General features: G+C 42.7%; 1 protein-coding gene and 1 long non-coding RNA gene across 6 annotated transcripts in view; one reads left to right on the top strand and one right to left on the bottom strand.

The window, feature by feature from the left end:
• The window catches only part of LOC137063408 (uncharacterized), a 99,144-nt gene that overhangs the window by 6,801 nt on the left and 66,047 nt on the right, over positions 1–26,296 (top strand). The gene's annotated exons all lie outside the window — the stretch shown is intronic.
• The window catches only part of LOC137063407 (RNA-binding Raly-like protein), a 266,010-nt gene continuing 239,772 nt past the window's right edge, over positions 59–26,296 (bottom strand). For 3 of the 5 annotated variants that reach the window (XM_067434499.1, XM_067434498.1, XM_067434497.1), the window contains 4 exons: positions 7,141–7,257; positions 5,462–5,631; positions 794–828; positions 59–644 (listed from right to left, as the gene is read on the bottom strand). In XM_067434499.1, coding sequence (XP_067290600.1) covers positions 796–828; positions 5,462–5,631; positions 7,141–7,257 — 320 coding nt within the window. In that variant the 3' untranslated portion in view covers positions 59–644; positions 794–795. The remainder of the gene's footprint in view (positions 645–793; positions 829–5,461; positions 5,632–7,140; positions 7,258–26,296) is intronic. The other 2 variants (XM_067434500.1, XM_067434496.1) reach the window with 1 other exon arrangement.

The raw sequence follows: 26,296 nt of genomic DNA, 5'->3' as shown, positions 1-26,296 counted from the left end.
ATTTCATTTTTTCGAGTTCGTGGTCTGACAATATTTCGGTCATCCTGAAGTGTACAGGTTTGAGCCTGATGAAACTACTGTGGCAGTAGGGAGCTAAAACTTTCATTGTACCAAGTACTTGACTAGTTATTTTACTCGATTCGGTGTGGGAATCAAATATATTTTGATTCATGGTGTAGAATTACACATGATTTTCAGAAAACAAATTGGATAGGAAATAAGTATGAGTGTGTGTGAGAGAGAGACAATATGGGGGTATAGATGTAATGATAAAATGTTTTTATACTCATTGCCAGACCTCATATTTTAAAATCCTAGAATTATTTTAATTAATTCTGTTAAATACTGAAGGTTTTAAAAATGCCAAGTTACAGTTTTTTCTGACATTTTAAGGCTCATTTTCCACACACTGACTAAAAATCATTGCTTAAGGAAAATTAACCGGTGAGGGAAAAATATAACTTCTTGTTTACATGAGCTTCTAAATTAAATGTCAACTTATTTGTATTTTAAGTAGATGCTAAACTTGTTAAAATATTTGCTCTGCGCCTAATCAGCCAATCGGAAGCCTTCATGGGCTCTTTGAGAAAAGACGTCCGTCTTCACAGAGTTTCATGTCTTCTGTTCATCTCAGAATTGATGTCCTGTAAAAACAAAGCTGTATTGAACTGCATTCTGTGATCAATGATTCATTCAATCGCCAGTAAAATTGAATAAATACATTGATGAAACTAAGAATATCTACTGTATAAAACATTTAAATGAAATAAAATACAGAAAACAATCAACTTACCTTCAGTTGTCAATATCAGACACATGATTCTCCATCTGAAACACACACACACACACACACACGCAAAATCGGAAGTTTCAAATTAGAAATGCACTGATATGGATACACGTATGAGCATTATATCAGTCTCGTATAACCAGAACTTTTCCCAGCATAAAATAACGTTGCGACATATTTAAAATCGGTGCACCGTGACTTCTAGAATATAAATACATACATACAAAGTTAAAAAAGATTTTCATTTCAAAATAATGCTGTTCGTTTGAGCTTACGATTCATCAAACAAACCTGAAAGAAAACTAGTGATTGCCACAAAATATTAAGCAGCACAACCATCATTAAGCATGATGTAATAAGAAATGTTTCTTAAGCAGCAAATCTGCATATTAGGGTGATTTCTGAAGGATGATGTGACACTGGAGACTGGAGTAAAATTTAGCTTTGCCAACACAAATAAATTCCTATATTAAAGCCACAATATGTAATTTTTTGCAGCTAGAAGTCTCTGATTCAAAACAAAGGTGTAGTTTGATGACGCATTGATTCTGTGAAGCTTTTATTATGCCGCAGTCGAGCGCTTCCGCTTCTTCTGCTCATGCGTATGTGGGGTAACGCAGTGCTGTTTTATCATATTACATACATTATTTGAATGAGTTGATAGTTATGCTTTACTGTGATTTCACTCTGCGGCTATTATGAAACACTTGTTTTATGCAATGAGCTAGATCCATAAAAAGATAAGATTCATGGTAAAACACGGTACACAAATCTTACATATTGTGCCTTTAAATAGGAATGTTATTTAGGAATAAATTAATTATATTAATATAGAAAATGGTTATAACTAGTGCTGCAACGACGCGTCGACGTCATCGACGACGTCGACTACGGAAATACGTCGACGTTCGTGAAATGCGTCGACGCGTCGTGTCAGACGTTCATCTCGCGTAATGTTGGCTTCTGCTCCTGGTTCTATCACAAAAACCTAGACCGCGAATATCAAAAGTATGGGAATACTTTAAACAGAGGCCAAACAGTGTTTCCCACACATAGACTAATTTGTGGCGGACTGCCACATAATCAATAACGGCCGCCACATTCGTCATTCATTCATTTTTACGCTATTTAAAAGACGCACGCATATTCGTTTAGCTGCATTTCCTTAAATTCTCTCTCCGCCCTTTTGCGCGTCTACTCACTCACACACACACGCGTTGCATTCGACCGTAAAACAAGTTTTATTGCATTTTGGCGCATTTAGTATGACATAGCTTTTAAAACCAGAGCAGTTGAATAACAGAGTTGCGACAAGCCTTCATCACCCCTTCATCACGCGGTCACGGCGCTCATATAATTCTAAACAAACCAGCGTGGTGTCAATCAATACAGACCAGTGTTTCCCAACCGGGATCCCGAGCAAAAGTTGCGGGGACGCACTTACACTTCGGTTCATCTCGCATCTGATGACGAATCTTTAATATGGGTTGTAACTTGAAAATAATGCTGTATGTATGTTTCTGTCGATGGATACACGTGCTGACTCCTCAGGTACACTACAACAACAGCGATAATAAAAGAAAAACGTGGGCAAAACGGTCTCTCTTTGTAAACTTTATAAAACGCATGCGAGTGCTGCTGTACGTCCGAATATGAGCAGTCATTTTCACCGTCATCACCCCCGTGTAGCCAGGAGACTCGAATGAGAAGATCTGTCTTTGTGCACTTGCCCCAAAGCGCGCAAATATTGAGTTATCTTTCAAATCCTGTGCTTAAACGGACAAACTCACAAAAAGTATGTCAAAATGTCATAGCCTACTCTATGCCTTAAGTGAACTTTATACAGAAAATACGACGACTATCCGTGGGTCTTAAAGGGGCAGTAGCATTCACTGCTGTCTGTTTAATGTCAAACAAAAGATAAAGACATCACTCACTGCTCCTGACTGAATAGCTTTTGTAAGTTTAATAAGGATTATTTTTTAATTTTAAACAGTTAAATGTGTGGTTATTTTACTTTTGATTACTTAATTCCATTTCTCTACCTAAAAACTAATGTTAGACCTACCTGAAAAGCATTGTTTATTTTATTCTCATCTTTGCTCAATAGTATTTATTTGTGCTGCTGCTTCTATTTAAGTTATCTGTTCTTATTTTCTTTATTTTCATTTGACAGTAGTCCTTTTTCCCCTGAACATAGCAAATACCAAACTGTACTGAAACGTGAACCTAAAACCGTGATACAAAGTGAACTGTGAGCAGTCTGTACTGTTACACCTCTAGCGTAACTTATGCGAGGGGGTGCCACAGAATTTTGAAAAATTTCAAAGGGTAAAAAAATTAATCGTTAGATTAGTCGACTAATCGAAAAAATAATCGTTAGATTAGTCGACAGAAAAAATAATCGTTAGTTGCAGCTCTAATGTGTAATATTACTTATTTTATCCCCAGAAATTACAAAAACTTCCATTTAATAGAAGTACAGTCAAGGGCATTGCCATCATTTTAGAAATGTCACGAAGTGTGTCATCAGTCAAAACGTTTCTGCTTGTTATTCTGCTACAGCTAACGCTAGATAAGCGTTTTCCATCACAACTTTTGAACCATTTTTGGACTTTCTACGCGAGGACGCCCTCCAGCTTTGAGTATGAATTAAACAGATTATATAAGTGTGTTAAGCGCTCAATAATGCTCACATTGCCTCAATTTGGATGATTGAATATCTTGTCTCTCTGTATTTAAATCTCGATTTCTTCACATTGGCCCATGAAAACCATTACGTGAACGTACTTGACCCCAAAAAATGTGTTTTATTAAAAGTGGGGGGTGACACATCCCCTGTGAATTCTACGCCCCTGGGTACAGTATCTTACTTGGTATCAGATCAAAAAATAAACATGCGAAATGCTTCACGTGGTCCATAAAGACTTTGTCTAACTAATTTGTTCTGTCAGACATATCCAACTCACATCATTAACATTTTCTGACGGAAAAATGAATATCAATAAAAGCTGCATGGTGTCAGAAGAGCAGATGTGCTCTGATAATCCAGCCATTCAATCTGCAGACTGATCTCATGAAATGGCACGTATGACACGCCAATTCGTATGCCATTTTGGCGTGCTATCAAGACGCATACTCGCTTTTTAGCGTGTTTATCAATGCCGTTTCATTCTATCCCCCTACCCCTAAACCTACCCATCACACACACACACACTGCCCCTAAACTTACCCTTCACAAGAAACATTCTGCATTTTTACATTTTCAAAAAAACATAATTTAGTATGTTTATAAATCCATTTACCTTGTGGACACACACATATTCAGACATTTTGAATGCGTAACTCAAACTCTTCCCTAAACCTACCCATTTGTGTATTATAAAAAACAGGATAACAGGCAGATACGACTGCAGGCACAATTTATTCAGAAAGAACAAATACTCCAAGTGCTCCGAGGCCAAACGATTGATTTGTGTGAAGAAATCCCCAAAAGCGATCAGTAACGCCTAGTCCATCCGCCAAAGATTAATAATACATTTCAAATATTGCCGCCGGAAGAAACGTCAGGTCAGCTTTGACAGCATTGGCTGTCGTGTGTCTCGTGACCGATCGCGTCATTCTCATCAGTCGTCTCGTGTATCATTTGAATCAGAAATATTAACGAGTGCGTGTGTGTTCTGTTCACAAAGGGGCGCGATCATCATTTCAACGACTAAAACATTAAGATCAACTCTGTTCTTCACATGGAGATATTGTATGACTTCAGAAGACTTGGAATGCAACATGAGTTAATACTTCTATACAGTTTTTTGGTCAGTTTTTGCAATAAATACATGTGACTGTACATTTTTGCCTGTTACGTGTTTTATATTGTTGAAAGTGGGTAGGTTTAGGGTAGGAGTGGAGTTAGTTGCTCCAAAATATAAAATTAGGCTATAAATATTAATTTTTGTCAGATCAGGTTGGAGGAATCACACGGCGTAGACATACACGCGGAGATGATGCATTTAGGCGCAGACATACACGCGGATAGCTCAAAATGCGTATAGATAACACGCCACTTACCTTTAGAAAGTGTATGTTTACGCAGTCATGATGTCATGTTGCAATCTGCTAAGAAATTTACCTGCGCAATACAATACGCTACAATCCTTTGACCTCAAGTTTCCTTCTGTAGAAACATATGCAGGGTCTGAAATTACTTCTCAAGATTTTCTTTTAAAAGTCTAGCTAATTTATATCTGTATTGTTTAGGTATCTACCAGCTGCATTGGAGGTCACACTCTGACCTGAAATGTGGGTAACCGTTGGGAATCTTTCCAGCAGGACTTCTCTTTGACGTTTTATTTCCACAGTCTGAGAAAATGTAAGAGCTCATTAAAATACAGTCAGCCTGTCTCCTCAGCGGGAAGCACATCCTAAATCTTAATTTGACTTCGCTGTTGGTCGCGGTGCTGCCGGACCCTAGCGTCTCCAGAGGTTCTGACTCGGGTTTAATTACGGAGCGTGACAGGCGAGGGTTAAGAGAGCAGAAAGCAGCCCAGCAGAGCCCTGTCAGCTTCTGCTCTCCCAACCCTGCGTCTCTCGTGTCCGCAACGATGAATAAATCTGTAAAATTAGCTTCAACAGGGCCTTCCACACCCACGGCTGCTAATGAAGCGAACGTACCAGATCAGTGCTGCCTTCTTCGTCGTAGTCATCATCACCGCCATCCGTCATTTCTCCCGCCTCCGCATCCAGCGGCCCCTCTCCTCCATCTTCTCCGGAGTTGTCCGCCGTCTCCGATATCGACTCCTCATGCAAAGAGTCACAGTTATCCTCATATTTCCTATGAGGCTCTGAAAAAAAGAGACATATTTAGTGACGATTATGATTTATACCACAAATATCAGTCATATTGTAAGCAATTTTGTTTTCTTTTTTTGTTTACATCAGGCTTTTATGGCCCTATAGAATGATTTAAGAGAAAATTACGCTCATTCTCAAAAACAAAAACACCTGTTTTATTCTGAGGTGACTGAGCAGAAATATATGGCCATGAAGTAAGATGAAATTCTGATAGCTTGTAATGTAAGTCAATGAGGAAAGTGGTTATTTTATTTTCAACAATGTGAATGTCTTCATTTGTAAGCGGTACATTTCACTGTGGATTCTATATCAGTCGCAATTTCAGTGCAGTCTTTGTAAACAGATTTTTACGATAGGTACATTATTGCCACAACAACATGCAAAGAACTGTGTTAATTCTAACACCTGATCTGTGATCAGTGATTTCTGAAAATAATCTGTTATTAAAACTGTAATTTAAATGATATAGCCTGTAGAAAGCGATCAAAGAAAGCTCCCTTTGCGATCACTGGAGCTGTCAATGAACCAGTGCGAGTTTATCAGTGACTGAGTTCTGGACTAAACAAATCTCTTATTTATCGTGTTTGCACAGTTAGTTATAACGAAAGCCTTCGTTAGTGTGCAGAACCAGAAATACAATGCTCATCACTGCTACCTTTCATGCTACGATCTAAATATAATGCTATCAATATTTTTAATGATTATTTAACCTTGAGAGCTGTAATAGTAAAAACACACGGTAACACTTTAGATTAATGGTCATTAGTTAATCATCCACCACAGTAAACAAAAAACAATGCAGTTCATGACTCCTTTAACATGATTGTTCTAAAAATGAGGGATAAGCAACTATATATTAATATATTAAACTATATTTAAGCTATAGCAACAAAATATTAATATACAAGTTATTTTTACGTTTACTTACAATGAAGACATTACTTACATTAAAAACTTCACAGTAAAACGTATCACAACTTGAAGGGGGACGTATATAAAAAGGACTTTGCTTGTTAAATATAAAATCAGTCATATGACAGAAGGCATGTAGTAGATTGTGTTTTTCAACAAACTTTTGATCATGCTGATAATTTAAAGGTTTTAAAATGTCACCTTTTGTCAGTCATGGTTTGGGACAAAATGAGTGTGAGTAAATGATAAAGGAATGTTCATTTTTGGGTGAACTATGTCTTTAATCTGTGTATCAAGCACATGCAAAGTTTGACTCTCGCGACTGCTGTTTTCATCTAGTAGACACACTGAGGAACGGCAATCTTATCTACGGGTGAACATGGTGAAATGGGATTTGCTATAGTAAAACAGTGCAAGATTGCCTTTATAACAGTTATGACAAATTGGCTGCTGTCTCCTCGCCTGTCACAGAGATAGATAGCATGCATGCACTCCCAGTATTTCTCCCCGTACAGCTGATGTTTGCAGACCTGACCCGCTGGACTAGATTTTATTTGTGCTCTCCTATAGCTGTATGTCTGACTCACCGCACTCGGATCTCTGCTGTTTCTCGATCTTCTCCAGGCGGCCCAGAAGAGAGTCGATCTTCATCTTGATCTGAGTCAGCTCCCGTTTGATAGTCTGAAGTTGATCAGTCTTCACTGCTAGTGAAGGAAATGCAATAAACACACGATTTGAGGAGATAAGTGCATCCACGTTCATGCTTTTATCACTACAGATAATGTCTGAAATCGAGTTCAGGGCTGCTGCATCTAAACTAAGAGTTCAAAGAATTCCACGTCTTGCTGTTTTTAATTTAGCATTATCCCTGATCTCATTCAGACACGCTGGGTAATATCAGCCAATGCAAGTAACGCTGTTTCTCCACTTGTTTTCATGGATACTGCTTTTATCAGTCAATAATACCTAACAAGAACTGTTTTCAGCCTGCAGCAAATACAAATCATCAAGTGTGATGCTTGTTTTCTCTGTTAGCTGACTCAGAGTTCTTTTGAAATGGAATATTATCAAGCTGTTCATTGCATAGTGCACAATACATGCTGTTTATTACATATTGGTTTCTTTAAACCTGTTAACTGCAATCCCCTTTGAGCACAGATCTGAACTTATATGGTTATAATGAATGCTTTAGAATACAGAGCTCTGTTTGAAGAAACCGGTTTCATCAAAATTAAAGTGTAAAAAAATAACTAAATGTTTTTATTTTATACTATATATATATATATATATATATATATATATATATATATATATATATATATATATATATATATATATATATATATAAATAACAGTTGATATACAAAAATCTACAATGTATTAAATATTAACACAATGTCCAATTTCTACATTGAGTGTTACAGCTTACAAATAATATTTAATTTATGATGACTAAAATGTGGTAGAAGAAAAAAAGCAATACTGAAAAGTCTGTATTAGCTATTGTGTATGTAAACAGTAAAATGTAGTAATTTGCCTCATGCGTCATTTACTCTATTCTACGCATTTTTTGTTTTAAAAATTGTTAATGAGCCTGATAATTAAGTTGGCTTGGAAGAGCCAACTTACTGATATACTAAATAAACTTATTAGTGGTGCTTGCTTTAGCAAGGCATCACTATTGTTCTTCTCCATACTTATTAGTGGTGCTTGCTTTAGCAAGGCATCACTATTGTTCTCCTCCATACTTATTAGTGGTGCTTGCGTAGCAAGGCATCACTATTGTTCTCCACCATACTTATTAGTGGTGCTTGCTTTAGCAAGGCATCACTATTGTTCTCCACCATACTTATTATTATTAGTGGTGCTTGCTTTAGCAAGGCATCACTATTGTTCTCCACCATACTTATTATTAGTGGTGCTTGCTTTAGCAAGGCATCACTATTGTTCTCCTCCATACTTATTAGTGGTGCTTGCTTTAGCAAGGCATCACTATTGTTCTCCACCATACTTATTATTATTATTATTCTTCTGGCCACTTATTTTGACGCGCTTCTCCTCACACAAATTTTGTCAAACCCCAACCACTAAATAGCCAAAGTCGGCGGCCTATACGGGAATCGTGTGCTATGACTTTTATAAGGGATCGGGGGTACGGTGTGCGCCCCAGGGGTGCAAACGTACCCCGAAAGTGCCATAGACGATTGATGGGGCGAAACTTTGACCCCTCGTAGCTCCGAGCGAGGATCTCAAACACACACATATATTACACGAAATTTGAAGGGGCTGATAGGATCTCTCAGCACACACATCTCAAAGGGGTGTAAGTTGTACCCCTGGGGTGCTAGAGCTCCCCAAAAATCGAAAAAAAGCCCCATTGACTTAACATGGGGAGGGTCGCCCCATGAAACGCATGCAACGCATGCGTTTCTCATTCAATGGTAAATCCCATAGGGATTTTGTATTGAGCATAGCTCTGTTTCACAGACTCACAGACACAAGGGGGTGGGCCCAATCTACTCAGACAACCAATCACTATCTCAGGATCATGATGATGTTATTAAGCCACGCCCTAGCAACCGTTTAGAGCTCCCTAACAACCGATCCCATTGACTTCCATTGAAAAAGATCAAAGTTATATCTCTGGATAGGAGTGTCATAGAAACATGGGGGTGGGTTTGATTGACTCAGTGCATCAACGGCCAATCACAAATCACCTTCAACACCTCCTAGCCACTCCCTAGCAACCATTATCGAACACCCTAACAACCCAAATCCACTGTGTATATCTCCACATCTGAACATCATAGAGACACGGGGGTTGGTTTATATCATTCATACTGGCAGGGGGATTTTGGGGTATCATTATGGGATGGTGCCAAGCCACTCCATAGCAACCAAACAGAGTACCTTAGCAACCGTTCAGATCTCTGCATCAGAAAATCATAGAGACACGGGGGTTGGTTTATATCATTCATACTGGCAAGGGGATTTTGGGGTATCATTATGGGATGGTGCCAAGCCACTCCATAGCAACCAAACAGAGTACCTTAGCAACCGTTCAGATCTCTGCATCAGAAAATCATAGAGACACGGGGGTTGGTTTATATCATTCATACTGGCAAGGGGATTTTGGGGAATCATTATGGGATGCTACCAAGCCACTCCATAGCAACCAAACAGAGTACCTTAGCAACCGTTCAGATCTCTGCATCAGAAAATCATAGAGACATGGGGGTTGGTTTATATAATTAGTACTGGCAAGGTCATTTTGGGGTATCATTATGGGATGTTGCCACTCCATAGCAACCACCCAGAATACCCTAGCAACCACATAGCAACGTCATAGCAACCACCCAGAACACCATAGCAACTGCCTAGCAACCACCCAGAACACCCTAGCAACTGCCTAGCAACACCCTAGCAACGCCCTAGCAACCACCCAGAACACCCTAGCAACCGCCTAGCAACGCCCTAGCAACCACCCAGAACACCCTAGCAACCGCCTAGCAACGCCCTAGCAACCTCCCAGAACACCCTAGCAACCGCCTAGCAACGCCCTAGCAACCACCCAGAACACCCTAGCAACCGCCTAGCAACGCCCTAGCAACCATCCAGAACACCATAGCAACCGCCTAGCAACATGCTAATCATGCTAGCAACATGCTAATCATGTTAGCATCATGCTAGCATAATGCTAATCATGTTAGCATTATGCTAACAACATGCTAATCATGTTGCTAGCATGATGCTAATCATGTTAGCATCATGCTAACATGATGCTAATCATGTTAGCATCATGCTAACATGATGCTAATCATGTTAGCATCATGCTAGCAACATGCTAACATGATTAGCATAATGCTAGCATCATGCTAATCATGTTAGCATCATGCTAGCATCATGCTAATCATGTTAGCATCATGCTAGCAACATGCTAATCATGTTGCTAGCATCATGCTAATCATGTTAGCATCATGCTAGCATCATGCTAATCATGTTAGCATTATGCTAGCAAAATGCTAATCATGTTAGCATCATGCTAACATCATGCTAATCATGTTAGCATCATGCTAACAACTTGCTAATCATGTTAGCATTATGCTAGCAACATGCTAATCATGTTAGCATCATGCTAGCAACATGCTAATCATGTTGCTAGCTCTATGCTAATCATGTTAGCATCATGCTAACAACATGCTAATCATGTTAGCATCATGCTAGCAACATGCTAATCATGTTAGCATCATGCTAGCAACATGCTAATCAGGTTAGCATCATGCTAGCATCATGCTAATCATGTTAGCATCATGCTAGCAACATGCTAATCATGTTAGCATCGTGCTAACCACATGCTAATCATGTTAGCATTATGCTAATATTTTGCTTATTCTATGCTAACAACATGCTATTCATGTTAGCATCATGCTAACATCATGTTGCTTGGCTTTTTTGCATCACAAATGCCACAGGGCCCCGAGTTTTGCCACGGCAAGCACCACTCACAATTTCTTCAGGAATTGTACTTTCTAGTTATTATTCTTCTTCTTCCTTCTGGACAAAAATTTCGGCGCGCTACTCCTCCCGGAGATTTTGTCAAAGACCCAACAAAGCAATTGACAAAAGGTGCGTCCTCATCGGGAATGGTGTGCTATATCTCTACTAAGGGATCGGGGGTGCGGGGTGCGCCCCAGGGGCGTAAAAGTAGCCAAAACGTCCCATCGACGTAACATTACGAAAACTTCAAACACTCATAGCGCTGAACGATGAATTCCAAAACACTCGTCTCTTATACGAAATTTGAAGATCCTAATAGGATCTCTCAGCACACACATCTCAAAGGGGTGTAAGTTGTACCCCTGGGGTGCTAGAGCTCCCCAAAAATCGCAAAAAACCCCATAGACTTTTAATGGGGAGGGTCGTCCCATGAAACGCATGCAACGCATGCGTTTCTCATTCAATGGTAAATCCCATAGGGATTTTGTATTGAGCATAGCTCAGACTCACAGACTCACAGAGACAAGGGGGTGGGCCCAAACTACTCAGACAACCAATCACTATCTCAGGATCATGATGATGTTATTAAGCCACGCCCTAGCAACCATTTAGAGCTCCCTAACAACCGATCCCATAGACTTCCATTGAAAAAGATCAAAGTTATATCTCTGGATAGGAGTGTCATAGAAACATGGGGGTGGGTTTGATTGACTCAGGGCATCAACGGCCAATCACAAATCACCTTCAACACTTACTAGCCACTCCCTAGCAACCATTATCAAGCACCCTAACAACCCAAATCCACAGTGTATATCTCCACATCTGAACATCATAGAGACACGGGGGTTGGTATATATCATTCATACTGGCAAGGGGATTTTGGGGAATCATTATGGGATGGTGCCAAGCCACTCCATAGCAACCAAACAGAGTACCTTAGCAACCGTTCAGATCTCTGCATCAGAAAATCATAGAGACACGGGGGTTGGTTTATATCATTCATACTGGCAAGGGGATTTTGGGGAATCATTATGGGATGCTACCAAGCCACTCCATAGCAACCAAACAGAGTACCCTAGCAACTGTTCAGATCACTACATCCGAAAATCATACAGACATGGGGGTTGGTTTATATCAGTCATACTGGCAAGGTGATTTTGGGGTATCATTATGGGATGTTGCCACTCCATAGCAACCACCCAGAATACCCTAGCAACCACATAGCAACGTCATAGCAACCACCCAGAACACCATAGCAACTGCCTAGCAACCACCCAGAACACCCTAGCAACACCCTAGCAACGCCCTAGCAACCACCCAGAACACCCTAGCAACCGCCTAGCAACGCCCTAGCAACCACCCAGAACACCCTAGCAACCGCCTAGCAACCACCTAGCAACGCCCTAGCAACCTCCCAGAACACCCTAGCAACCGCCTAGCAACGCCCTAGCAACCACCCAGAACACCCTAGCAACCGCCTAGCAACGCCCTAGCAACCATCCAGAACACCATAGCAACCGCCTAGCAACATGCTAATCATGCTAGCAACATGCTAATCATGTTAGCATCATGCTAGCATAATGCTAATCATGTTAGCATTATGCTAGCAACATGCTAATCATGTTGCTAGCATGATGCTAATCATGTTAGCATCATGCTAACATGATGCTAATCATGTTAGCATCATGCTAGCAACATGCTAATCATGTTAGCATCATGCTAGCATCATGCTAATCATGTTAGCATCATGCTAGCAACATGCTAATCATGTTGCTAGCATCATGCTAATCATGTTAGCATCATGCTAACATCATGCTAATCATGTTAGCATTATGCTAGCAACATGCTAATCATGTTAACATCATGCTAACATCATGCTAATCATGTAAGCATCATGCTAACAACTTGCTAATCATGTTAGCATCATGCTAACAACTTGCTAATCATGTTAGCATCATGCTAACATCATGTTGCTTGGGTTTTTTGCATCACAAATGCCACAGGGCCCCGAGTTTTGCCACGGCAAGCACCACTCACAATTTCTTCAGGAATTGTACTTTCTAGTTATTATTATTATTATTATTCTTCCGGACAAAAATTCGGCGCGCTACTCCTCCCACACATTTTGTCAAACACCCAACAAAGCAATTGTCAAAAGGTGCGTCCCAATCGGGAATGGTGTGCTATATCTCTACTAAGGGATCGGGGGTGCGGGGTGCGCCCCAGGGGCGAAAAAGTAGCGAAAACGTCCCATCGACAATGCATTACGAAAACTTTGAGCACTCATAGCGCCAAACCATGAATTCAAAAACACTCGTCACTTATACGAAAATTGAAGATCCTGATAGGATCTCTCAGCACACACATCTCAAAGGGGTGTAAGTTGTACCCCTGGGGTGCTAGAGCTCCCCAAAAATCGAAAATTTTCCCATAGACTTAACATGGGGAGGGTTGTCCCATGAAACGCATGCAACGCATGCGTTTCTCATTCAATGGTAAATCCCATAGGGATTTTGTATTGAGCATAGCTCTGCTTCACAGACTCACAGAGACAAGGGGGAGGGCTCAAACTACTCAGACAACCAATCACTATCTCAGGATCATGATGATGTTATTAAGCCACGCCCTAGCAACCGTTTAGAGCTCCCTAACAACCGATCCCATTGACTTCCATTGAAAAAGATCAAAGTTATATCTCTGGATAGGAGTGTCATAGAAACATGGGGGTGGGTTTGATTGACTCAGGGCATCAAAGGCCAATCACAAATCACCTTCAACACCTCGTAGCCACTCCCTAGCAACCATTATCGAGCACCCTAACAACCCAAATCCACAGTGTATATCTTCACATCTGAACATCATAGAGACACGGGGGTTGGTTTATATCATTCATACTGGCAGGGGGATTTTGGGGAATCATTATGGGATGGTGCCAGGCCACTCCATAGCAACCAAACAGAGTACCCTAGCAACTGTTTAGCAACACCTATATCTCTGCATTAGTACATCATAGAGACACGGGGGTTGGTATATATCATTCATACTGGCAAGGGGATTTGGGGGAATCATTATGGGATGGTGCCAAGCCACTCCATAGCAACCAAACAGAGTACCCTAGCAACTGTTTAGATCTCTGCATTAGAAAATCATAGAGACATGGGGGTTGGTTTATATCATTCGTACTGGCAAGGTGATTTTGCAGTCTCTTGCAATAACCGGGCCCCGAGTTTTGCCACGGCAAGCACCACTCACAATTTCTTCAGGAATTGTACTTTCTAGTTATTATTATTCTTCCACACACGTATTTCGGCGCGCTTCTCCTCACACAAATTTTGTCAAACCCCAACCACTAAATAGCCAAAGTCGGCGACCTATACGGGAATGGTGTGCTATATCTCTGCTAAGGGATCGGGGGTACGGTGTGCGCCCCAGGGGTGCAAACGTACCCCGAAAGTGCCATAGACGATTGATGGGGCGAAACTTTGACCCCTCGTAGCTCCGAGCGAGGATCTCAAACACACACATATATTACACGAAATTTGAAGGGGCTGATAGGATCTCTCAGCACACACATCTCAAAGGGGTGTAAGTTGTACCCCTGGGGTGCTAGAGCTCCCCAAAAATCGCAAAAAAGGCCCATTGACTTAACATGGGGAGGGTCGTCCCATGAAACGCATGCAACGCATGCGTTTCTCATTCAATGTTAAATCCCATAGGGATTTTGTATTGAGCATAGCTCTGCTTCACAGACTCACAGAGACAAGGGGGTGGGCCCAATCTACTCAGACAACCAATCACTATCTCAGGATCATGATGATGTTATTAAGCCACGCCCTAGCAACCGTTTAGAGCTCCCTAACAACCGATCCCATTGACTTCCATTGAAATATATCAAAGTTATATCTCTGGATAGGAGTGTCATAGAAACATGGGGGTGGGTTTGATTGACTCAGGGCATCAACAGCCAATCACAAATCACCTTCAACACCTCCTAGCCACTCCCTAGCAACCATTATCAAGCACCCTAACAACCCAAATCCACAGTGTATATCTTCACATCTGAACATCATAGAGACACGGGAGTTGGTTTATATCATTCATACTGGCAAGGGGATTTTGGGGAATCATTATGGGATGGTGCCAGGCCACTCCATAGCAACCAAACAGAGTACCCTAGCAACTGTTTAGCAACACCTATATCTCTGTATTAGTACATCATAGAGACACGGGGGTTGGTATATATCATTCATACTGGCAAGGTGATTTTGGGGAATCATTATGGGATGCTGCCAGCCACTCCATAGCAACCAAACAGAGTACCCTAGCAACTGTTCAGATCTCTACATCAGAAAATCATAGAGACATGGGGGTTGGTTTATATCATTCATACTGGCAAGGTGATTTTGCAGTCTCTTGCAATAACCGGGCCCCGAGTTTTGCCACGGCAAGCACCACTCACAATTTCTTCAGGAATTGTACTTTCTAGTTATTATTCTTCTTCTGGACACGTATTTCGGCGCGCTTCTCCTCACACAAATTTTGTCAAACCCCAACCACTAAATAGCCAAAGTCGGCGGCCTATACGGGAATGGTGTGCTATATCTCTGCTAAGGGATCGGGGGTACGGGGTCCGCCCCAGGGGTGCAGAAGTAGCCCAAAAGTGCCATAGACGATTGATGGGGCGAAACTTTGACCCCTCGTAGCTCCGAGCGAGGATCTCAAACACACACATATATTACACGAAAATTGAAGGGGCTGATAGGATCTCTCAGCACACACATCTCAAAGGGGTGTAAGTTGTACCCCTGGGGTGCTAGAGCTCCCCAAAAATCGAAAAATTGCCCCATTGACTTAACATGGGGAGGGTCCTCCCATGAAACGCATGCAACGCATGCGTTTCTCCTACTATGGTAAATCCCATAGGGATTTTGTATTGAGCATAGCTCTGCTTCACAGACTCACAGAGACAAGGGGGTGGGCCCAATCTACTCAGACAACCAATCACTATCTCAGGATCATGATGATGTTATTAAGCCACGCCCTAGCAACCGTTTAGAGCTCCCTAACAACCGATCCCATTGACTTCCATTGAAAAAGATCAAAGTTATATCTCTGGATAGGAGTGTCATAGAAACATGGGGGTGGGTTTGATTGACTCAGGGCATCAACGGCCAATCACAAATCACCTTCAACACCTCCTAGCCACTCCCTAGCAACCATTATCAAGCACCCTAACAACCCAAATCCACAGTGTATATCTCCACATCTGAACATCATAGAGACACGGGGGTTGGTATATATCATTCATACTGGCAAGGGGATTTTGGGGAATCATTATGGGATGGTGCCAAGCCACTCCATAGCAACCAAACACAGTACCCTAGCAACTGTTCAGATCTCTGCATCTGAAAATCGTACAGACACGGGGGTTGGTTTATATCATTTAGACTGGCAAGGGGATTTTGGGATATCATTATGGGATGCTGCCAAGCCACTCCATAGCAACCAAACAGAGTACCCTAGCAACTGTTCAGATCTCTGCATTAGAAAATCATACAGACATGGGGGTTGGTTTATATAATTAGTACTGGCAAGGTGATTTTGGGGTATCATTATGGGATGTTGCCACTCCATAGCAACCACCCAGAATACCCTAGCAACCACATAGCAACGTCATAGCAACCACCCAGAACACCATAGCAACTGCCTAGCAACCAACCAGAACACCCTAGCAACCGCCTAGCAACGCCCTAGCAACCACCCAGAACACCCTAGCAACCACCTAGCAACGCCCTAGCAACCGCCCAGAACACCATAGCAACCGCCTAGCAACCACCTAGCAACGCCCTAGCAACCTCCCAGAACACCATAGCAACCGCCTAGCAACCGCCTAGCAACGCCCTAGCAACCACCCAGAACACCCTAGCAACCGCCTAGCAACGCCCTAGCAACCATCCAGAACACCATAGCAACCGCCTAGCAACATGCTAATCATGCTAGCAACATGCTAATCATGTTAGCATCATGCTAGCATAATGCTAATCATGTTAGCATTATGCTAGCAACATGCTAATCATGTTGCTAGCATGATGCTAATCATGTTAGCATCATGCTAACATGATGCTAATCATGTTAGCATCATGCTAGCAACATGCTAATCATGTTAGCATCATGCTAGCATTATGCTAATAATGTTAGCATCATGCTAGCATCATGCTAATCATGTTAGCATCATGCTAGCAACATGCTAATCATGTTAGCATCATGCTAGCAACATGCTAATCATGTTGCTAGCATCATGCTAATCATGTTAGCATCATGCTAACATCATGCTAATCATGTTAGCATTATGCTAGCAACATGCTAATCATGTTAACATCATGCTAACATCATGCTAATCATGTTAGCATCATGCTAACAACTTGCTAATCATGTTAGCATCATGCTAACAACTTGCTAATCATGTTAGCATCATGCTAACATCATGTTGCTTGCCTTTTTTGCATCACAAATGCCACAGGGCCCCGAGTTTTGCCACGGCAAGCACCACTCACAATTTCTTCAGGAATTGTACTTTCTAGTTAGTGGTGCTTGCGTAGCAAGGCATCACTATTGTTCTCCACCATACTTATTAGTGGTGCTTGCGTAGCAAGGCATCACTATTGTTCTCCACCATACTTATTAGTGGTGCTTGCGTAGCAAGGCATCACTATTGTTCTCCACCATACTTATTATTATTATTATTCTTCTTCTGGACACGTATTTCGGCGCGCTTCTCCTCACACAAATTTTGTCAAACCCCAACCACTAAATAGCCAAAGTCGGCGACCTATACGGGAATGGTGTGCTATGACTTTTATAAGGGATCGGGGGTACGGTGTGTGCCCCAGGGGTGCAAACGTAGCCCAAAAGTGCCATAGACGATTGATGGGGCGAAACTTTGACCCCTCGTAGCTCCGAGCGAGGATCTCAAACACGCACATATATTACACGAAATTTGAAGGGGCTGATAGGATCTCTCAGCACACACATCTCAAAGGGGTGTAAGTTGTACCCCTGGGGTGCTAGAGCTCCCCAAAAATCGCAAAAAAGGCCCATTGACTTAACATGGGGAGGGTCGTCCCATGAAACGCATGCAACGCATGCGTTTCTCATTCAATGGTAAATCCCATAGGGATTTTGTATTGAGCATATCTCTGCTTCACAGACTCACAGAGACAAGGGGGTGGGCCCAATCTACTCAGACAACCAATCACTATCTCAGGATCATGATGATGTTATTAAGCCACGCCCTAGCAACCGTTTAGAGCTCCCTAACAACCGATCCCATTGACTTCCATTGAAAGACATCAAAGGGATATCTCTGGATAGGAGTGTCATACAAACATGAGGGTGGGTTTGATTGACTCAGGGCATCAACGGCCAATCACAAATCACCTTCAACACCTCCTAGCCACTCCCTAGCAACCATTATCAAGCACCCTAACAACCCAAATCCAAAGTGTATATCTTCACATCTGAACATCATAGAGACACGGGGGTTGGTTTATATCATTCATACTGGCAGGGGGATTTTGGGGAATCATTATGGGATGGTGACAAGCCACTCCATAGCAACCAAACAGAGTACCTTAGCAACTGTTTAGCAAGACCTATATCTCTGCATTAGTACATCATAGAGACACGGGGGTTGGTTTATATCATCCATACTGGCAAGGGGATTTTGGGGAATCATTATGGGATGCTGCCAAGCCACTCCATAGCAACCAAACAGAGTACCCTAGCAACTGTTCAGATCTCTACATCTGAAAATCGTAGAGACATGGGGGTTGGTTTATATCATTCATACTGGCAAGGTGATTTTGCAGTCTCTTGCAATAACAGGGCCCCGAGTTTTGCCACGGCAAGCACCACTCACAATTTCTTCAGGAATTGTACTTTCTAGTTATTATTCTTCTTCTTCTTCCTTCCGCCATAATTTCGGCGCGCTACTCCTCCCAGAGATTTTGTCAAAGACCCAACAAAGCAATTGTCAAAAGGTGCGTCCTCATCGGGAATAGTGTGCTATATCTCTACTAAGGGATCGGGGGTACGGGGCTCGCCCCAGGGGCGAAAAAGTAGCGAAAACGTCCCATCGAGAATGCATTGCGAAAACTTTGAACACTCATAGCGCCAAGCGATGAATTCCAAAACACTCGTCGCTTATACGAAATTTGAAGATCCTGATAGGATCTCTCAGCACACACATCTCAAAGGGGTGTAAGTTGTACCCCTGGGGTGCTAGAGCTCCCCAAAAATCGCAAAAAAACCCATTGACTTAACATGGGGAGGGTCGTCCCATGAAACGCATGCAACGCATGCGTTTCTCATTCAATGGTAAATCCCATAGGGATTTTGTATTGAGCATAGCTCTGCTTCACAGACTCACAGAGACAAGGGGGTGGGCCCAATCTACTCAGACAACCAATCACTATCTCAGGATCATGATGATGTTATTAAGCCACGCCCTAACAACCGTTTAGAGCTCCCTAACAACCGATCCCACTGACTTCCATTGAAAAAGATCAAAGTTATATCTCTGGATAGGAGTGTCATACAAACATGGGGGTGGGTTTGATTGACTCAGGGCATCGACGGCCAATCACAAATCACCTTCAACACCTCCTAGCCACTCCCTAGCAACCATTATCAAGCACCCTAACAACCCAAATCCACTGTGTATATCTCCACATCTGAACATCATAGAGACACGGGAGTTGGTTTATATCATTCATACTGGCAAGGGGATTTTGGGGAATCATTATGGGATGCTGCCAAGCCACTCCATAGCAACCAAAAAGAGTACCCTAGCAACTGTTTAGCAAGACCTATATCTCTGCATTAGTACATCATAGAGACACGGGGGTTGGTATATATCATTCATACTGGCAAGGGGATTTTGGGGAATCATTATGGGATGGTGCCAAGCCACTCCATAGCAACCAAACAGAGTACCCTAGCAACTGTTCAGATCTCTACATCTGAAAATCGTAGAGACATGGGGGTTGGTTTATATCATTCATACTGGCAAGGTGATTTTGCAGTCTCTTGCAATAACCGGGCCCCGAGTTTTGCCACGGCAAGCACCACTCACAATTTCTTCAGGAATTGTACTTTCTAGTTATTCTTCTTCTTCCTTCTGGACAAAAATTTCGGCGCGCTTCTCCTCCCAGAGATTTTGTCAAAGACCCAACAAAGCAATTGACAAAAGGTGCGTCCTCATCGGGAATGGTGTGCTATATCTCTGCTAAGGGATCGGGGGTACGGTGTGCGCCCCAGGGGCGTAAAAGTAGCCAAAACGTCCCATCGACTTAACATTGCGAAAACTTCGACCACTCGTAGCGCCGAACGATGAATTCCAAAACACTCGTCTCTTATACGAAATTTGAAGATCCTGATAGGATCTCTCAGAACACACATCTCAAAGGGGTGTAAGTTGTACCCCTGGGGTGCTAGAGCTCCCCAAAAATCGCAAAAAACCCCATAGACTTAACATGGGGAGGGTCGTCCCATGAAACGCATGCAACGCATGCGTTTCTCATTCAATGGTAAATCCCATAGGGATTTTGTATTGAGCATAGCTCTGCTTCACAGACTCACAGAGACAAGGGGGTGGGCCCAATCTACTCAGACAACCAATCACTATCTCAGGATCATGATGATGTTATTAAGCCACGCCCTAGCAACCATTTAGAGCTCCCTAACAACCGATCCCATAGACTTCCATTGAAAAAGATCAAAGTTATATCTCTGGATAGGAGTGTCATAGAAACATGAGGGTGGGTTTGATTGACTCAGGGCATCAACGGCCAATCACAAATCACCTTCAACACTTACTAGCCACTCCCTAGCAACCATTATCAAGCACCCTAACAACCCAAATCCACAGTGTATATCTCCACATCTGAACATCATAGAGACACGGGGGTTGGTATATGTCATTCATACTGGCAAGGGGATTTTGGGGAATCATTATGGGATGGTGCCAAGCTACTCCATAGCAACCAAACAGAGTACCTTAGCAACCGTTCAGATCTCTGCATCAGAAAATCATAGAGACACGGGGGTTGGTTTATATCATTCATACTGGCAAGGGGATTTTGGGGAATCATTATGGGATGCTGCCAAGCCACTCCATAGCAACCAAACAGAGTACCCTAGCAACTGTTTAGATCTCTGCATTAGAAAATCATAGAGACATGGGGGTTGGTTTATATAATTAGTACTGGCAAGGTCATTTTGGGGTATCATTATGGGATGTTGCCACTCCATAGCAACCACCCAGAATACCCTAGCAACCACATAGCAACGTCATAGCAACCACCCAGAACACCATAGCAACTGCCTAGCAACCACCCAGAACACCCTAGCAACCGCCTAGCAACGCCCTAGCAACCACCTAGCAACGCCCTAGCAACCTCCCAGAACACCCTAGCAACCGCCTAGCAACGCCCTAGCAACCACCCAGAACACCCTAGCAACCGCCTAGCAAGGCCCTAGCAACCATCCAGAACACCATAGCAACCGCCTAGCAACATGCTAATCATGCTAGCATAATGCTAATCATGTTAGCATTATGCTAACAACATGCTAATCATGTTGCTAGCATGATGCTAATCATGTTAGCATCATGCTAACATGATGCTAATCATGTTAGCATCATGCTAGCAACATGCTAATCATGTTAGCATCATGCTAGCATCATGCTAATCATGTTAGCATCATGCTAGCATCATGCTAATCATGTTAGCATCATGCTAGCAACATGCTAATCATGTTGCTAGCATCATGCTAATCATGTTAGCATCATGCTAACATCATGCTAATCATGTTAGCATTATGCTAGCAACATGCTAATCATGTTAGCATTATGCTAGCAACATGCTAATCATGTTAGCATCATGCTAGCAACATGCTAATCATGTTGCTAGCTCTATGCTAATCATGTTAGCATCATGCTAACAACATGCTAATCATGTTAGCATCATGCTAGCATCATGCTAGCATCATGCTAATCATGTTAGCATCATGCTAGCAACATGCTAATCATGTTAGCATCGTGCTAACCACATGCTAATCATGTTAGCATTATGCTAATATTTTGCTTATTCTATGCTAACAACATGCTATTCATGTTAGCATCATGCTAACATCATGTTGCTTGGCTTTTTTGCATCACAAATGCCACAGGGCCCCGAGTTTTGCCACGGCAAGCACCACTCACAATTTCTTCAGGAATTGTACTTTCTAGTTAGTGGTGCTTGCGTAGCAAGGCATCACTATTGTTCTCCACCATACTTATTAGTGGTGCTTGCTTTAGCAAGGCATCACTATTGTTCTCCACCATACTTATTATTATTATTCTTCCACACAGGTATTTTGACGCGCTTCTCCTCACACAAATTTTGTCAAACCCCAACCACTAAATAGCCAAAGTCGGCGGCCTATACGGGAATCGTGTGCTATATCTCTGCTAAGGGATCGGGGGTACGGTGTGCGCCCCAGGGGTGCAAACGTACCCCGAAAGTGCCATAGACGATTGATGGGGCGAAACTTTGACACCTCGTAGCTCCGAGCGAGGATCTCAAACACACACATATATTACACGAAAATTGAAGGGGCTGATAGGATCTCTCAGCACACACATCTCAAAGGGGTGTAAGTTGTACCCCTGGGGTGCTAGAGCTCCCCAAAAATCGCAAAAAAGGCCCATTGACTTAACATGGGGAGGGTCGACCCATGAAACGCATGCAACGCATGCGTTTCTCATTCAATGGTAAATCCCATAGGGATTTTGTATTGAGCATAGCTCTGCTTCACAGACTCACAGAGACAAGGGGGTGGGCCCAATCTACTCAGACAACCAATCACTATCTCAGGATCATGATGATGTTATTAAGCCACGCCCTAGCAACCGTTTAGAGCTCCCTAACAACCGATCCCATTGACTTCCATTGAAAAAGATCAAAGTTATATCTCTGGATAGGAGTGTCATACAAACATGAGGGTGGGTTTGATTGACTCAGGGCATCAACGGCCAATCACAAATCACCTTCAACACTTACTAGCCACTCCCTAGCAACCATTATCAAGCACCCTAACAACCCAAATCCACAGCGTATATCTCCACATCTGAACATCATAGAGACACGGGGGTTGGTTTATATCATTCATACTGGCAGGGGGATTTTGGGGAATCATTATGGGATGGTGACAAGCCACTCCATAGCAACCAAACAGAGTACCTTAGCAACTGTTTAGCAAGACCTATATCTCTGCATTAGTACATCATAGAGACACGGGGGTTGGTTTATATCATCCATACTGGCAAGGGGATTTTGGGGAATCATTATGGGATGCTGCCAAGCCACTCCATAGCAACCAAACAGAGTACCCTAGCAACTGTTCAGATCTCTACATCTGAAAATCGTAGAGACATGGGGGTTGGTTTATATCATTCATACTGGCAAGGTGATTTTGCAGTCTCTTGCAATAACAGGGCCCCGAGTTTTGCCACGGCAAGCACCACTCACAATTTCTTCAGGAATTGTACTTTCTAGTTATTATTCTTCTTCTGGACACGTATTTCGGCGCGCTTCTCCTCACACAAATTTTGTCAAACCCCAACCACTAAATAGCCAAAGTCGGCGGCCTATACGGGAATGGTGTGCTATATCTCTGCTAAGGGATCGGGGGTACGGGGTCCGCCCCAGGGGTGCAGAAGTAGCCCAAAAGTGCCATAGACGATTGATGGGGCGAAACTTTGACCCCTCGTAGCTCCGAGCGAGGATCTCAAACACACACATATATTACACGAAAATTGAAGGGGCTGATAGGATCTCTCAGCACACACATCTCAAAGGGGTGTAAGTTGTACCCCTGGGGTGCTAGAGCTCCCCAAAAATCGAAAAATTGCCCCATTGACTTAACATGGGGAGGGTCCTCCCATGAAACGCATGCAACGCATGCGTTTCTCCTACTATGGTAAATCCCATAGGGATTTTGTATTGAGCATAGCTCTGCTTCACAGACTCACAGAGACAAGGGGGTGGGCCCAATCTACTCAGACAACCAATCACTATCTCAGGATCATGATGATGTTATTAAGCCACGCCCTAGCAACCGTTTAGAGCTCCCTAACAACCGATCCCATTGACTTCCATTGAAAAAGATCAAAGTTATATCTCTGGATAGGAGTGTCATAGAAACATGGGGGTGGGTTTGATTGACTCAGGGCATCAACGGCCAATCACAAATCACCTTCAACACCTCCTAGCCACTCCCTAGCAACCATTATCAAGCACCCTAACAACCCAAATCCACAGTGTATATCTCCACATCTGAACATCATAGAGACACGGGGGTTGGTATATATCATTCATACTGGCAAGGGGATTTTGGGGAATCATTATGGGATGGTGCCAAGCCACTCCATAGCAACCAAACACAGTACCCTAGCAACTGTTCAGATCTCTGCATCTGAAAATCGTACAGACACGGGGGTTGGTTTATATCATTTAGACTGGCAAGGGGATTTTGGGATATCATTATGGGATGCTGCCAAGCCACTCCATAGCAACCAAACAGAGTACCCTAGCAACTGTTCAGATCTCTGCATTAGAAAATCATACAGACATGGGGGTTGGTTTATATAATTAGTACTGGCAAGGTGATTTTGGGGTATCATTATGGGATGTTGCCACTCCATAGCAACCACCCAGAATACCCTAGCAACCACATAGCAACGTCATAGCAACCACCCAGAACACCATAGCAACTGCCTAGCAACCAACCAGAACACCCTAGCAACCGCCTAGCAACGCCCTAGCAACCACCCAGAACACCCTAGCAACCACCTAGCAACGCCCTAGCAACCGCCCAGAACACCATAGCAACCGCCTAGCAACCACCTAGCAACGCCCTAGCAACCTCCCAGAACACCATAGCAACCGCCTAGCAACCGCCTAGCAACGCCCTAGCAACCACCCAGAACACCCTAGCAACCGCCTAGCAACGCCCTAGCAACCATCCAGAACACCATAGCAACCGCCTAGCAACATGCTAATCATGCTAGCAACATGCTAATCATGTTAGCATCATGCTAGCATAATGCTAATCATGTTAGCATTATGCTAGCAACATGCTAATCATGTTGCTAGCATGATGCTAATCATGTTAGCATCATGCTAACATGATGCTAATCATGTTAGCATCATGCTAGCAACATGCTAATCATGTTAGCATCATGCTAGCATTATGCTAATAATGTTAGCATCATGCTAGCATCATGCTAATCATGTTAGCATCATGCTAGCAACATGCTAATCATGTTAGCATCATGCTAGCAACATGCTAATCATGTTGCTAGCATCATGCTAATCATGTTAGCATCATGCTAACATCATGCTAATCATGTTAGCATTATGCTAGCAACATGCTAATCATGTTAACATCATGCTAACATCATGCTAATCATGTTAGCATCATGCTAACAACTTGCTAATCATGTTAGCATCATGCTAACAACTTGCTAATCATGTTAGCATCATGCTAACATCATGTTGCTTGCCTTTTTTGCATCACAAATGCCACAGGGCCCCGAGTTTTGCCACGGCAAGCACCACTCACAATTTCTTCAGGAATTGTACTTTCTAGTTATTATTATTATTCTTCTTCTGGACACGTATTTCGGCGCGCTTCTCCTCACACAAATTTTGTCAAACCCCAACCACTAAATAGCCAAAGTCGGCGACCTATACGGGAATGGTGTGCTATGACTTTTATAAGGGATCGGGGGTACGGTGTGTGCCCCAGGGGTGCAAACGTAGCCCAAAAGTGCCATAGACGATTGATGGGGCGAAACTTTGACCCCTCGTAGCTCCGAGCGAGGATCTCAAACACGCACATATATTACACGAAATTTGAAGGGGCTGATAGGATCTCTCAGCACACACATCTCAAAGGGGTGTAAGTTGTACCCCTGGGGTGCTAGAGCTCCCCAAAAATCGCAAAAAAGGCCCATTGACTTAACATGGGGAGGGTCGTCCCATGAAACGCATGCAACGCATGCGTTTCTCATTCAATGGTAAATCCCATAGGGATTTTGTATTGAGCATATCTCTGCTTCACAGACTCACAGAGACAAGGGGGTGGGCCCAATCTACTCAGACAACCAATCACTATCTCAGGATCATGATGATGTTATTA

The sequence above is a fragment of the Pseudorasbora parva genome, chromosome 24, assembly GCF_024679245.1.
Source record: "Pseudorasbora parva isolate DD20220531a chromosome 24, ASM2467924v1, whole genome shotgun sequence".
Taxonomy (NCBI): Eukaryota; Metazoa; Chordata; class Actinopteri; order Cypriniformes; family Gobionidae; genus Pseudorasbora; species Pseudorasbora parva.
This window is presented reverse-complemented; position numbering and strand designations above follow the sequence as displayed.